The sequence below is a fragment of the Sturnira hondurensis genome, unplaced genomic scaffold (genome assembly GCF_014824575.4).
Source record: "Sturnira hondurensis isolate 20B ecotype Veracruz unplaced genomic scaffold, ASM1482457v3 Scaffold0018493, whole genome shotgun sequence".
Taxonomy (NCBI): Eukaryota; Metazoa; Chordata; class Mammalia; order Chiroptera; family Phyllostomidae; genus Sturnira; species Sturnira hondurensis.
The window spans coordinates 2,896,667-2,911,024 of NW_028091124.1; the positions used below are offsets into that span (position 1 = coordinate 2,896,667).

Genomic DNA, 14,358 nt, shown 5'->3' on the forward strand with positions numbered 1-14,358 from the left:
GTGACAGAGAACAACCTACCAAGAGCACCACGAAGCTGAGAGAATTTAACCCTTACACGGGTCCCCTGGTTTCCTTCAAATCTTGCTCCAAAGGCCTTTCCCTTCTATACACTTGGCCCCTACCCGCTCATCGACACGAAACCGCGGCACTTGAACAGTTCAGCGGTGTGTTTTTCCCAAGGCCCTCCCATCCTCAGCCGGGGTGACACTGCACCTGCAACTGCCTGGCTCAGGGACAGCCTCAGGGTCTGGTTTGTGCGGCAGCAACTCAGAGTGGCGCCGCTGGCTGCCAGAGCCCACGGTGCAGGGGGAGGGGCCAGAGGGAAGAGATGAGGCTTCTGAACCTCTGTCTGCAATGCAACAGTCAACGTGCCCACGAACCCCACAGCCTGGCCGGCGCCGTTGGCCGCAGCCAGCGCAGGGGCCCACCGGCACACCCCCCGTGAGCTTACCGGGACTCGGCGAGATGTGTAAAGTGCTCATGTCCTTGGACAGGCCGTTGGCTTTGGGGCTGGAGATGGGCGCGCAGGCGGACGTGGCTCGGGGCGGCCTCTTCCCGGGGACCTTCACGGTGGTTCTCAGGAGATCAATCTCTTTGCCGTGGACGTTCTGCATATAATCCTGTGCAAACGTTAAACACCCAAGAGAGGTTACAAAGGAGGCCTTCTGGCACCCGGGACCAGACGCCCTCCCTGTTAGACACCAGGAGCCGCGCCCCATACCCTTTCTGCCGGGGCAAGCACTTTGGAAACAGTGAGGCCTTGACCTGTCTCACCCTTCACTGCGGTTGGAGCCCAGTCTCCAAGTCCCGCGCTAGCCCAGGCCCCAGACATCGAAGGGGGTGAGAACCAGCTGGGGAAGAGCAGGGACAGAAGTCATCTGGTCTGAACCGCTGCTGACTAGACAGCACACCGGGAAGCCGGGCCGTCCTGGGCCCTGCCCGCCTGCGCAGCAGGAGCGGCTTGGCAGCGGCTGTTCTGTCTCAGATGGCGATGCCCTTACCATCGGGACAACACTGAAGCTGCCTGTGGGGAAGTCGGGTGAAGACCCCAAGTAAAGGTCCGGCCAGGAAGATGGGTCGGGGCTCAGTGGGGTGGCGCTTGAAAGCCGTGGAGACGGAGGGTGGCAGGGTGTTCAGAGGAAAGGTGCACTGTTTGGGACTTGGGTATCCTATTTGTCCCTGTGGCGCACTGTGCTCCACCCAGTACCCGGCTGCCCCCCACACGGTGGAGTGGAAGGACCAGCAGGTACCAGGGCAACCCAGGCAGTGATTTGCCCCTGGTCCCTGTGGACGTATCACTGCATTCCCACTGCACACCAGGAAGGGGCACTTTCCAGTCCACACTGGTGGGCGAAGGGCACATCCGGTGCTGTAAGACTACGCAGGAAACGGAATCTTGGGGTGGTCCCTTTTAGAATGGAAGGGGGAGCCCCAGAGCCCCGGATCTGTATTCCACAGAAGCAATTAAGTTCAGGCCAAGGCCATTTTACAAGAATTGCCAACATGCCGGCTTGTGGGCTGCAAGGGATCCTGGGTGGTTGGAAAATGGGCTGTTTGCTCATATCTGCTGACCAACAGCTGAGCAATGCAGAGAGAATGAGGTAAGTTCTAGCAGCCCCACAGAGACCCCAGCCTGTAGGAAGAGGCAAGTCACCCAGGGTGTCTCAGGGACACTCCAGGGGCCCAGCCAAGATTAGGACCGCTGAGGCTCCTGGGAAGAAGATGGAGGATCTTTGAGTTACAGGACAGCGCCTGCCTCCCAGCAGGCAGAGGAACTGTGAAGTGGTCACTGCGTTATCCACAGGCAAGGCATCGGCTGACAAGACTGATGCAAAAGGCGCCCTAAGTACAGCCCCCAACATGGGGGAAGGAGCCCGCCTGAGAGTGGGGCCTCAGGACAGAGTGCGGAAGAGCTGCCCACTGCCTGCCACCTTTGGTGTGGGGGCAGCCTCAGGGTCCGCAGAGGACACCCCACCCACCCACAACCCACGCAGTTAGAGGTGGGGCTGCCCTTGAGCCAGACTAGACTCAGGAGAGGGTAGACAGGTTCTCCATGGAGGGAGGAGGGTGATGGGAAACTCGATCATGCGAGGGCCTGGCCACATCAGGAGAGAAGTTGCCATGGAGATCACAGAACCCTGGAAGGCTCTCCAAATGCTGGTCCAGCAGAAGCCACGCTCCTGGGTCCCTGGTGACCTCCTAAAGAGAGATGTCCAATGGCTCATTCTTTGCACGGAACAACAGCTCAAAAAGCCAAGGCCAGGGCCGGGAGAGACGTGGGTGGGGGGGCAATGGAGACGGGGCCACTGAGCAGGCCAGCTCAGCTGAGCTCTTCAGAGGGAGGGGCGAGCTGAGCCTTCCTCAGCAGGCCAGCCATGCCGGCCACGCCCACCTCAGGTGGCTCAGGGAGGGTCCCCCCCAGGTCCCCTGGGTAGGGGGCCCGTCATGGCCACCTTGGAGGCGAGTTGTGGGTTTGGGGCAGAGGAGGCTGGATCCAGCTGGGAACAGACCAAAGACTTCACATGGAAATCAAGATGCTTGGAAAACTCTCCTAAACATAATTGACCGAAAAAGCTGTGGATCCCAAATGACACCAGACTGAAGGTGTAAAGAAAATTAGTATCATTGAATCAGACAGCGGGACCAGGCAGAGTGGAGGAAAGGCAGGCAGACTCGAGACTGAATTCCACGTGTAGAGATGGGCAGGAAAAGCATGTCAAAGACAAAGCGACCTTTGCTTAGTGCGGGCCTAAGGTCAAGGTCTTTCAAAAGGTCATTCCTCGGCATCTTTCACTTACTTCCATTAACACCCGCTGCAAATATGCCGAGTTCCAAAACCGAAGTTAAGGCTCGTAAATGATGAATTCCTCCTCGTTGAGTCACTCCTTTAAAAATATCAACTTGCTATAACTTTCTTCTTTAATGCCGATTCTTAACAAATTAAAATACAATAACAGGCGTGTAATTGAGCATTGGTTGCTTATGGGCTCCAAAATGAGGCTAATCAGAGAGCGACTAAGCCGCAGCTCTGTAATAGGCCCGTTTCCGCATACAGTCCCCGGGACACTTCCTCTAAAACCATCACGGAAATGCACCCAGCGCCTGCGCGTGCCGAGGGACCACACTTATCTCTGGCCAGGGGACCGGAGCTCTCGCCTGAGTTACTCAGGCACTGAAATGTCACAGGACTAGATGTGGGAAAAACAAAAAAACAAACCCAGAATATACATTTGGCCATTTTTACATTTCAAGCCACTACAATTTGTAAAAACTACAAAAGGCACGTTCGGCACCATGCAAGCCCCCCCGCCAGTGGCGCTGCTGGAACAGGCGGCAGGCAGGGGAGCGAGCCTGCGGCTCCTAGTCTCTCCCGAGAGGAGCAGCAACACTGAGTCTCCCGTGTTTCGGAAGGCTCCTCCTCCTTGTCTCTCCAGGCCTGGTGCGGGAGGAGCTGCGGGGACAGCCGCTCAGCCGAGTGCTGCTCAGAAGCGGGCTGTGCAGCACAGTGGGTCTGAGCCGGGGACCTCCCTGGGTAAAATAAAGACCGCGAGCCTGATTTTGATATGCAAATGGAACAGATACTACCCTTCTCCCTGGTCCTGGTAGAAAATGCTGATCGCAGATAAAAGGGGAAAAGCCCTTTAACAAGGCACGAGGGTAATTCAAAGCCAAGTACTTTTAAACAGCACTTAACAAGTCCCCGGGGCCCACTCAAGAGCCAGGCCCCCCAGAGGTGGCATCTCTTGCCCCTCAACAGCTTGAAAAAGTAGTAATTGCAAACCTATTTGCATTTTTCTCCTCAACTTGTCCGTGCCGATCACTCGGATCACTCCCTCCAAGCCATGCCGGAACGGAGGGGCCCGTCCGGTGGCCATGTGGGCGGCTCAGCAGCTGCCCCACGTCGCAGCAGCCGCCCCGGGACCCACCGCACCCGGCTCCGTACCTTTGCCATCGCTTGTTTTTCTGCATTCCACTCCTAATTATGTTGCATCTATTGCGGTGCACTTAATTAGCTGCATTAATGTGATTTCTTTTCACATAGTCAAGCAATTAAGAGCTATGATTGAGTTTCATTCAATTAGCCTCAACAAACATGCTAATTGATGTCCCAGATGCAAATGAGCTGCAGTGAGAGAAACCAGCTAGCAAACTAGAGCTGGGCAGAGACCCTCTGCGTTCGGCCGGCTGCCACCAAGAGGGCCATGGGGTGGGTGGTTAGTGCCTCTGTGTGCCCGGGCCCCTGACGTGGAGAACTGATTGGCTGGCTGGCTGCTGAACCACGCTGTCCTACAACCTCCCAGTTCTGAGTCACCAGCACCAGAGACCGTGAACTGGGTCACACCAAGCTCCAGCATGGGGATAGCCCCATGTCCTCGTCAAAATACCATGCAAGGCTGCTTAAAAAACAAAAACAGAACTAAAACCCCCAAACCCCAAACTGCAGGCATTCTCCCCCAAACCACGCAGGGTGGGGCAAGATGCTGATGTCCTGCCTGGGGTGTCCCGGGGCCTTCTCCATGGGTGCTGGCCCACGTGGCTCTTAGTAAATGGCGAGTCCATCTTAGTCAGCTCCGGGGCACCTGGCACTTCAAGTTCAGCTCCCAACATGGCGATCCATCAGCAGTCCCTAAAAACACCCTCATGGTATTGATTCGCACGCCTCCTGCCCGCATGTTCCCTGAGGCTGTCTGGTGACAGATGGTGGGCTTGGTGTGTGCGGAGGGCCCCCAGAGTGGGAACAAGGTCTTAGAGCAGACCTGAAAGGCCCAGACGGGCAACGGGTCCCTGGGAGTCAGGCACGCTTGGGAAGCGTCCTCTCCCGAGTGCAGAGGATGCAGGCCGCATCGTTCCGGAGCCACACATGCTTCTGAACAGTACCGAGACGCGTCTTCACCATTCAGTGGTGGGGAAAGGAATGCAAGTCTTCATTCCAGTGAGGTCTCCCCAGTAAGTGATTTCGACCTGTACCCAATGTCGGGACACGGAAGGTTTTACATTCGTGGGTACTATGTGTGTCGGAGCTACGCAACTCAGGATGCACCAGTGTTTCTTTTCGTCTTTTCACCACAACCCGACTGGGCTTTCCCTCTTTGCACAAACTGAGGTCTTCACACTGCGATCCTGAACACCCTACTGGCTGGAGGTAGGGTGGGGGTGGCGTTCAATGCTCTTTAAAACAATTCCAAGACATTGCCTGCCTCTCTGCTGTGCTGGGCTTAGCCCTGATGGTGCGGAAGTGATCACTGCAGCCGCGGGCCCCTCACTGCGCGTCCGGCAGGGGTGCCGGGCGGCACCGCTCTGGCTGTACTCCTCACCATGCTCTCTGCACAGGAACGAGAGCAGTTTCGCTTCCTCGATGTTCTTAAGAATCCCTTCCCCTCAAAAGTGGATTCTAAATTTCAGTCCCTGAGCACCTGTCCCTCCGGTTCTCTGGGCGGTGACCGGGAAGGCCCACAGAACGTTTCTGCCTCCCCCTGGGGTGGGGCGCTGATGGCACCTGTGGAGAGGACCTCAGTCTCCTGGAGCTGAACTGGCCTCTGTGCTGGGCCGCTTCACTTGAAGGAACGACGACATCAGACTTTAACACCAGCCTTGTGTGTCTGACAGATATTTTCTTGAGAACAGCATTTGTGGCTAACGGTAAAACTGGGAGTAAAACTGGGATTTTTCCCATGGCAACGAGGACTCTCAACACCAGCACGTCCCCCACAGGCTGACACCTCCCAAGTGCGGAAACCGTTCGGATCAGACGGGTGGGGGCACGGACGTGGTTTTTGGACGTGGCACAACGAAGGGTGTCACCCCAGGAAGCCGGCCCACCTCGGTCACATGACACCTCGGAGGTGGCATGTGACAGAGTGGATGAAAGATGGGTTCGAGTGTGAGACAGGTCCAGGGACCCCAACACGGCAGAGGGAGGACAGGTCGGGGAGGCAGCGGCAGAGTCCGCACTGCCTTCCCCAGCTTGAAGAGGCTGTCCCACGAGGGGTCCTGGGGTCGTGCCCAGGGAGACCACGCGCCACGACCTGGAAGGGCGGGCCAGGAGCGCCTACGCCTCTAAACAAAAGGTGTGGGTCGGGCAATGGCTGCTCCGTACAGTGTCACCAGAACAACGCATCGCGGCCAAGCAGAGCAGCCGTAGACATGGCGTCCAGCCGCCTTCTGTGAAAGCAGACACGAGGAGCTCCAAAAACCAAGTAAATGGTGCGGCTCTTCTCACAGTTTCTTCTGGAAAACATTTTTTATAACAGTCTTGAGCTGGGCCTATGGGAAGAGATCAGGCGGGGCCTTCGGATGTGTCTGCTCCTGGAAGAAAGGAGGGTCCCCTCCCCCTCCCACCCCCATTTTCACGGCACCTCCTGAAGGTCCAGGTACAGAGGTGAAGCAGCAATTTAAGTTCTATTTTTAAAAACCCTTACTTCTGGGCTCAAAAAAAAAAGGGGGGGAAGAGAAGCCATTGTTAGACACACTGCTACTCCAAACCCCATGAAATGCTGAACTCGAGGGAGCTCGCCGGTGCACACACACACTCCCGTCCACTCGGAGGGACCAAGCACATGGCCAGGCCCGCATTCTCGACTGGGGACAGCGGCCTCACGCACAGCCGCAGGCCCCGGGCGCGACATCCCACTGTCGCTAGGCAGCCTGGACACTCTCCTGGCCTGGTCCTCTCAGCTCCTTCATCTCAAAGGTGACAGCGCCCCCCTCTCTCCAGGGGACCACCGGCTGTCAAACCAGCAAGGCGGGAGGTGGCTCCGAAGAACCCCCCCCCCCAGCCCCCAGGACCATTCCATTCTGCCTGACAGCCAACGGAACTCCCGGGGCTCACTTCGTGGAGTGGGCTTCGTGGAGGTCCCCTGGCCAGCACTCATCCATGCTCATCGGGGTGCCGGACACGTGGCTGTCATGGGGAGGAGGAGCCTGGTGTCCCTTCTGACAGAGACCTGATGCCTTCCTTCATGAGTGCGTTTGGGGCCTGGTAAGGGACTCAGGACGAGATGGCCAGGAGGTGTCGCGGGGGTGGGGGGCTGGCTGCACGAACCACAGACAGCCCCGAGCCCACAGCCAGCACAAACCTCTCCAGCCCAGGCTTCCCATGTCACAGGCTTGCGTCCTACAGCAGCCCAGGGGAGAGAGGCCATTATAATGTAAAGCTAAACAGCAGCAAACCCCACGCTGAAGGACAAACACAACCCCTGCTTCTTGACGCTTCCTGTCCCGACTGACCTAGCAAAGCGAAGCGAGCTTTCCACCGCGAGGAAGACGCCTCACACTTGATGCTGGACTGAGTGTTACCACTCTCGTCTCTGTGTGTCCACACTCAGCCTGCACAGCATGACCGCAGCGGACAGGAGGAGGGCCCCATCACCGTGGCCACCGTGGGCCTCTTCCAGAGACAGGCGTGAGCAGCCATCACGGCAAGGGACGCCAGGCGCCCGCTTCCCTCCAGGGTGAGGGGTTATTTCAGTAACGAGCTGTGGCTTGAACGCGCCACAGCGGCAGTGAGACCCGGGGAGTTCCGGGTGGGATGGGGCCGGCGCCATAATGGCAGCGGGCTCTCTGAAGCCCTTTACGATGTGAGGGTTCCTGGGATTCTCCGCCGGCACCTGGCGGCAGATTTTAAGCCAGAGCGTGCACATCTGTCCTCCAGAGCACTGACGGCCACTGGGCCTCCTCCTCCGCCACCATGGGGCCTGTCTCGGACCAGAGAGCCCCCTCTCCAGTTTCTGCCTACCACAAAATCTAAATGCTCTTTACCAGGCCTGTGCAGAAGTCTACCCCCCGCCATGTTTTGCTCTTACAGGTGTTATTCTGTTTCCCTAATGTAACCCACCCACCAAGGGGCAGGTGATGGTAATATAAGCAGATTCCGCTGTCACTTCACTGCGTAACAGAATGCTCTGGTTCCCTAAACGGAGTCTGCAGACGCACAGCCAGCCTCCTCCTGGCCTGAGCATGGCCTCACAGTGGCCACCCAGGTCCCGCCTCGACCCTCAGGAGCTGTGTCCCTGGGCGTCTTACCTCATCATCTGGGTCCCCACGTCCGGGGCTTTAAAAACAAGGATCGAAACAGTCCTTGCCTCGTGCGGCTGCTGTGCCGATTCACAGCTACTACATGAAGGGCCTGAAAGATGGCTGGGCCCTCAACAGATGCTGGCTCTGGCACCTCTCGTCCAATCAAAATACTGACGAGGCCGCCCTCTGACCCTGCGTGGGCGCTGCCTGAGCAGCAGGTGCCGCCCCCACTTGGGGTGGCAATTTGGACCCGATGGGCCATTAGGGGTGGCATGCAGAACTTTCTCACTCTGCAGCGCAGAAAAAGATGGTCCTCTACCAGTGTGTGACTTTTTCCACTTTCTCGTCTTTTTCTCCCCCTTTTTTCCTCTCTCTCTTTTTTTTGGTGGGGGAGACATGTACTCAGTAGTCAGACATTTTTATTGCAGAATGCCGTCTGGAAAAGATGCAAAACAAAATTGCTCAAATGCAAGGGAACCAGAGGATGGGGAAAACAAAAGGCCCCTTGCCTTTGCTTATTGAGTTCAAAGGCAGAACAGGCAGTGCCCTGCAGCAGACGGGAAGCTACACTAATTTTAAAGCCATAAAGCGCTATCAAGTGCCCCGCGGGGCAGGACTACACCGAGGCTCGCGGCACCTAAATAAGACACGGTTCATTTACTTCGCAGCTTAGCCTAATGTAATCATCAGCGGATTTTAGCCTAGAGTCGTAACAGGCAAATAGCGGCTCGAGGAGGCGGCCCTCCCAGCCATCGAGGGGGCCCGGCTAGATTGCCGCTGATTAGAAAATTTTTCAGTTTTGACAAGGCCTTAATGAACATAAATCGCACCTTGATTGGTTTCCATTTGGGGCCACAGGCACACCTGAGAGGGGGCTGCCCCCCCACCCCTCCCTGCCTCACAAGACCTTAGCAACAAGCCGGCAATCAGGTTACGAGCCAGGGAGGAAAATATTTATAAAATACAATTACGGAATTCAATTCTCAGCAGACATGGAGGAACATCCCCTCATTGCCCCCACGTCCAGTCTCTCCCACTGAGTCCCCGGGAGTGACTTGCTGTCAGGGAAGATGAGGGACGGTTTCGATTTATCTACTTTTTGCAAGAATTTCTGGCTGCATCACTAAGATACAGAAGCCCCCCCCTCCCCCCCCCCAATGGAAAATGAAACGCTGCAGATCGGGCGCAAAGGGAGAAACGCCAGGCTGCTACGCGATGTCCCATCGGCTCTCCAGGGGCTTAAAGACCCAAATCCACGAGGTGAAGTCTGTGTATCAGACACATCCATGTGCACACATACTCCACTTCTTCTGAAGGATTTTCCGACGTAGAAAAAACAGGTTGGGTACAATGTACGCAGTTGTTTCAGTCTCAGGAGGAGACGTGGGGACTTTGTTCTGCCTGGTCTCGCGCCGTTGACGGCCACTCTGGGTCATCGAGGCCGCTTGCAGCAGTCTGGTCCTGCTGCTGGCAAACCCGAAACGCTGCAAACCCTGAGGCCACATAAGACAGAACAGGAGTTCTTCAGGCGGACCCAGATTCTGACGGAGTCCAACTTCCCGGTGTCTGTGCGATAACGGTGTGAGTTTTCCAGTAGCCGTTTTTCTAACAGAAGCTGTGGACGTTCCCTGAAACTGTCTGTACCACAGGCAGCACCACCCCACGGTGCTGAGCACGTCAGTGCCCGGGAGTGGCGATTCCTCACTCTCTGAAACTGGCTGGGTCAGCGCCCATGTTACTTCCAGGCCACCCAAAGCTCGGGCAGGGCCATCCCCTGCCCCCACCCCAACAGGGGCACCAGGCAGACACAGGGAGACCCCATGAGCAGTGCCAGGTGGGCGTTTTCTCTGCTGGGGGCTCCGGGACACCGTTCAGGTCATTACCCCTCCATGGGCCCAGCGGCTCTCAGTTGGGGCCCTGCGCAAGGCTGTGCGTCTCTCAGCTCCAGCCGTCCTCCACAGTCCACCCATGTCCCCCTTCTTACATGCAAACTCGAGTTCCGGAGAGACATCTGCATGCCCACAGGCGGATGGGCACACAAAACGTGGTCCATCCAGACAGTGGGGCATTGCTCAGCCTCAAAGACCCGGCCACCACACGGGTCAACCCCGACGACACCACGCTCAGTGAAGTCAGCCAGTCCCCGAAAGACCACGCTGCATGTATTCCTTCTCATGTCTCTCACTTCAGAGACAGAAAGCAGGTGGGTGGTGCCAGGGGCCGGGGAGAGGGAGGCGGCTCCGAGTTTGACAGGAACGGCGTTTCAGGTTTTCGAAACGAAGCAGCCCTGGAGAATGGGTGGTCGACAGTGCGGAAGCACCCAAGGCACGTGCTTAAAAAGTGCTTGAGACGGCCAACTGTCACTGCGTGTTGTGTGAGCTGCACCCCGTCTGAAAACCCCACGACGACGAAAGGGCACTGACGACCTCGGCTCCTCCCCACCCGCGGGTCTTTTCTTCATTCCATGAGAACGCCGACGAGGAGCAGATCAGAGAAGGGCCGATGCTCTCTGTCAGGGGGACGGGCGTGCGGACTCGCTGGTCCAAGGGCTCGGGAGACCACCCTGGGTGAGCCCCGGGGAGGAGGAAGCCAGCCCAGCAACCCCGGAGCTCTGCTGCACCCCCTCCGGGCTGCTGGGGTGGGGCGGCACCAGACCAGCCCCTCCACCAGGAGGGGGCCTCCCAGGGAGGGGCTGGTGGACACCTGGAGGCCCAGGGCGGCCAGAGACCCAGCACACCTGGGCCATCTCCTTCGTGGAAAACAAGTGAAAATCGAGGCCCGCCCACAGCGCCGTGGTCCCATGTGACCGCACAAGGGTGTGTTTCTAAATGCTTCCTCCTCACCTGTCCTGTATAAGCGGGCAAAGCCCCTCCTAGGAAGAGGTAGAGCACCAAGTCCGACTTGAAGCAGACAAGACCCACACCCCACCCTCCTCAAGGGGATGCCCACACAGCTGGCTGTGAAGGCCCGGCTGTTCCGAGAAGCTGGCCCACGCAGCGTCACCAGACTGCCATTGTTTCCGGGGAAGCGGGATCCTGCTTCCTACAGGGTATGAGCGCGTGTCTGTCCCAACCTCAGCACCACCTGGCACACCCAGCTTCGGTCCCAAGGAAAGGAGACAACCTGGGGACTTTCTGCCTGCCCTGAGCTGAGACACCTGCCAGTCTGGGAAACGCTTGGAGAGGCCCCGGGCATGGCATGGCGAGCAGTGTGTGGGCCCCTCACCCTCACTGCGACAGGCTCGGACGGAACAGACCGCGGGCTGGCTGATGGCGGGCTCGGGTCTCTGCTTCCTGACACCTGATAGCATTTCCTGAATACACAGACTCCTAGTGGGTTTTGTTGGGATGCCAGCAGTTCGGGGATTTCTAGAACATCGCTGCGCCTTCTCCCCTAGGCTGACGTGAGCCGACCTTCTTAGCGCCGACGCCCACCTGTGCCGGTGGTCGGTCTTCCTGGTCCACAGTGAGGTTCCAAGACAGTGCAGGAACCACAAACACACCAGCCGTGGGCAGACGCCGGGAAGCGGGGAGCAGGGCGCAGCCCTCGCCCTCCGAGAGGCTACAACAGGGCGGCAGCACAGATGGGGCGGGCGCCCGGGGGCCGGGGCAGTGGGGGGCCTCTCGCAGAGGAGGGGCAGGCAGGCCCACCGGGACCGCAGCAAATGCCAGAAGGCACCCACGGACAAGCACAGCCCCCAGGGCTGTGAAGTGCAGCGGGAAACAAGGTCGTGGGAACCCTCCTGCTAGAGGGAAGGACGCTTTCCGCAGGGGTGGGTCACAGACAAGGCTTGCTGACGGCAGCCTCGCTGAGGAGGGAGGCTCTGCATCCAGATGGCTACGTGCAAATCTGTCCGTCCAGGCGCCTGGACTCCCACCGCTCCGTCTTCCTCGAGGTCCTGGGGAGACTGAGGGAGGGCATCTCCCAGGGCAGCTCAGTGTCTGCCGCTTGCAGACATTCGAGGTGCACCTGCGCAGGTGTGTGCAGCCGGCCGCAGCACTGGCCACAGACTGAGTGGACTGTGTGCTTATCTCCCGGCAGAACCGTGTGCATGTCGAACAGCTATGGGCAGTGGGTACGCACCAGAGCTCTCCTCACAGCCCAGGCCTCCCTGTCCCTCTTCCCTCCAGTCACTGCTTTTCGGAAGAACACCGACTCAGGAACCACTGGTGTGGCTATTCCCGCATCTCTAACGAGGCGGACTTTCTATCAGACGTGGAAGCTAGAAATACCGCAATCAGCATTCCGATGGCAACTCAGTCCCAGTTTGCCTCTGTCGGCGTGAAAACAGCTAACCAAACGTCAACGGCAGGTGGGACCCGAGGCCTTGTGGAGCCAGACGGACGGACAGACAGGTCCAGAATGAACGTCTGGTAAGGCGGACAGTCAGGGAGAAGCAGCAACGTCACAGCTGTTTGTGACTCGGGCAATGGGGACTGGGAACAATGTGTCAGCCAGGCGGGCTGTTCTCTCCGCCACACATCCCTCTGAGGATGCCCAGGACAGCTGGCCAGGGCTCCGGGAAGCCCTTGGCTGGACCGTGGCCACGAGCTGAGCCCTGCAGGCGCACACCATTGTCAGCAGGAACAGGGCTGCTCCTTGGACAGCGGAAGAAGGGGCCGCTGCTGCGGAGCTGAGGCCCGAGTTCTTTCCCACTGTCCCTCCGCTTTTCCACCACAGTGGTCCCTCAGGCTCGTATTTAAGTCCACAGAACAGGCGGCCCTTTGCCCAGCCCAACCGACACCCAGCCAGATGTCCTAAAGCCACAGACGCTTGTATGTACCCCCCAGGCCCCCAAGAAATCAGGCACTCGGGGCCGCTGCACATATTTTTTCAGAGAAACAAAAACAGTGATGGAACAACATCCGAAGTCTTGCCTTCCACTGCGTCAGTCTAAACATTCCAGGTCATCTCTGCCCAGTGCCAAGCAGGTGAGGGCCAGGGAAGGAGGTCGGTCCTGGAGGGCGGGCGGCTGACGGGCCAGATAAACGGGGCTGCTGTCACCCTGCTGGGAGTGTCTTCGGTATTTGGGCCGAGCTTCCCACCTGCCATTTGAACTGGGTGACAGGGTCCATTTAATCCAACATCGGCACGTTGAGAGGGAAACGTGAACCAAGCGAAGGGGACGTTTCTGGCAAAGCTTCGCCTTACCACGTGACCAGTCCTCCTCTCAAGAGCGCTGGCCTTGGGGCAGGCTTCCCTTAGAAGAGCCGCACACTCTCGAAGAGCTGGAAGTGGCCGCTACAAGACTGCACCACCCAACCCGGCGCCACTGGAAGACCCCTCCTCCAGGGGTCCCGGCTCTGGCCCCTTCTCCACGTCCTCCGAACACGCCACCTCAAAGGAGGGCCTCCCCGTGCAAGCTGAACTTTCCGGCACGCTCCAGCCTTTGTTCACGTCAAAGGCCAGCTGATGAACACGTGTGGTTAGAACGACAATGCTGAGGACCTGCAGGCTCTCTGAGCCACCGTCCCTGTGCTCCCCCCACCAGTGCGACCGGAGTGCTCAGTGACCACGTCCCTACCACCGGCCCCACAGCTGCCGTGGGCACCCACTGTGGGCACCGCTGGTCTTCAACACACCTGGGTTTGAAAGCCACCATCACCCCTTCCTCCTGTGCCCATGTCTCCTCCGTTCGACCTTCAATTCAGCAGGCAGGGGACCCGGCTGAGCCGAGGCCGCCACTGCTAAGGGCTCCCGTGCCTTCGGGGAGAGGCTGCAGCAGGCCAGGGCGCGTGGCCACGGGGACGGGTGGGTCAGGGCTTTGTGGAACACAGAGGGAGCACATCTGGGGTTTGTTCATCGACCTTCAGAGAACTTTCTCCATCTGGGCTGGGGTAACACTCGGTCCAGTTTCTGATTTCCAGAAAACCAGCACTTGCTCGGATCGGACCACACACAGGCAATCCCACTCTACTGCGCTCGCAGAGGGTGTCTGCCCCCAGAGGGCGCTGTAAGGGTCTCTATGGCAGGACACACGTCTGAGGCTCCCAGGCCCCTTCAATGGCTTCCCTCTCTGATGCAAGGGAGGTCCGGGGAAGCCTGTGCCGGAGAAGTGACAGAGGCTGAGCCGTGGCCACAGGGCCCAGGGCCGGGGTCCCCTGAACAATCTGCAGGAGCTGAGTTTGGGGTTGGGGACAAACCACAGGAAGACACTCTTAGGGGTGAGGCCACCAAGCTGGGCAGACCGCGAGTACTGGAAACCAGCGGGGCTCAAGGAGACAGTGTGAAGAACAGGAGTCTGAAGCAATAGTGACTGGTGGGAAGTGACAAATTGGGACTGCTACCCTGCTGAGGTCCCTTCACTCGCAGAACCCTGCACCGGGTCCACGGAGGCTGCA

At 58.4% G+C, this 14,358-nt stretch overlaps 1 protein-coding gene across 10 annotated transcripts in view; it reads right to left on the reverse strand.

Annotated features, from left to right (window-relative positions):
• AGAP1 (ArfGAP with GTPase domain, ankyrin repeat and PH domain 1) overlaps nucleotides 1–14,358 on the reverse strand; it is a 391,784-nt gene that overhangs the window by 134,304 nt on the left and 243,122 nt on the right. For all 10 annotated transcript variants that reach the window (XM_037069293.1, XM_037069292.1, XM_037069291.1 and 7 more), the window contains one exon: nucleotides 453–621. In XM_037069293.1, the coding sequence (XP_036925188.1) occupies nucleotides 453–621 (169 nt within the window). The remainder of the gene's footprint in view (nucleotides 1–452; nucleotides 622–14,358) is intronic.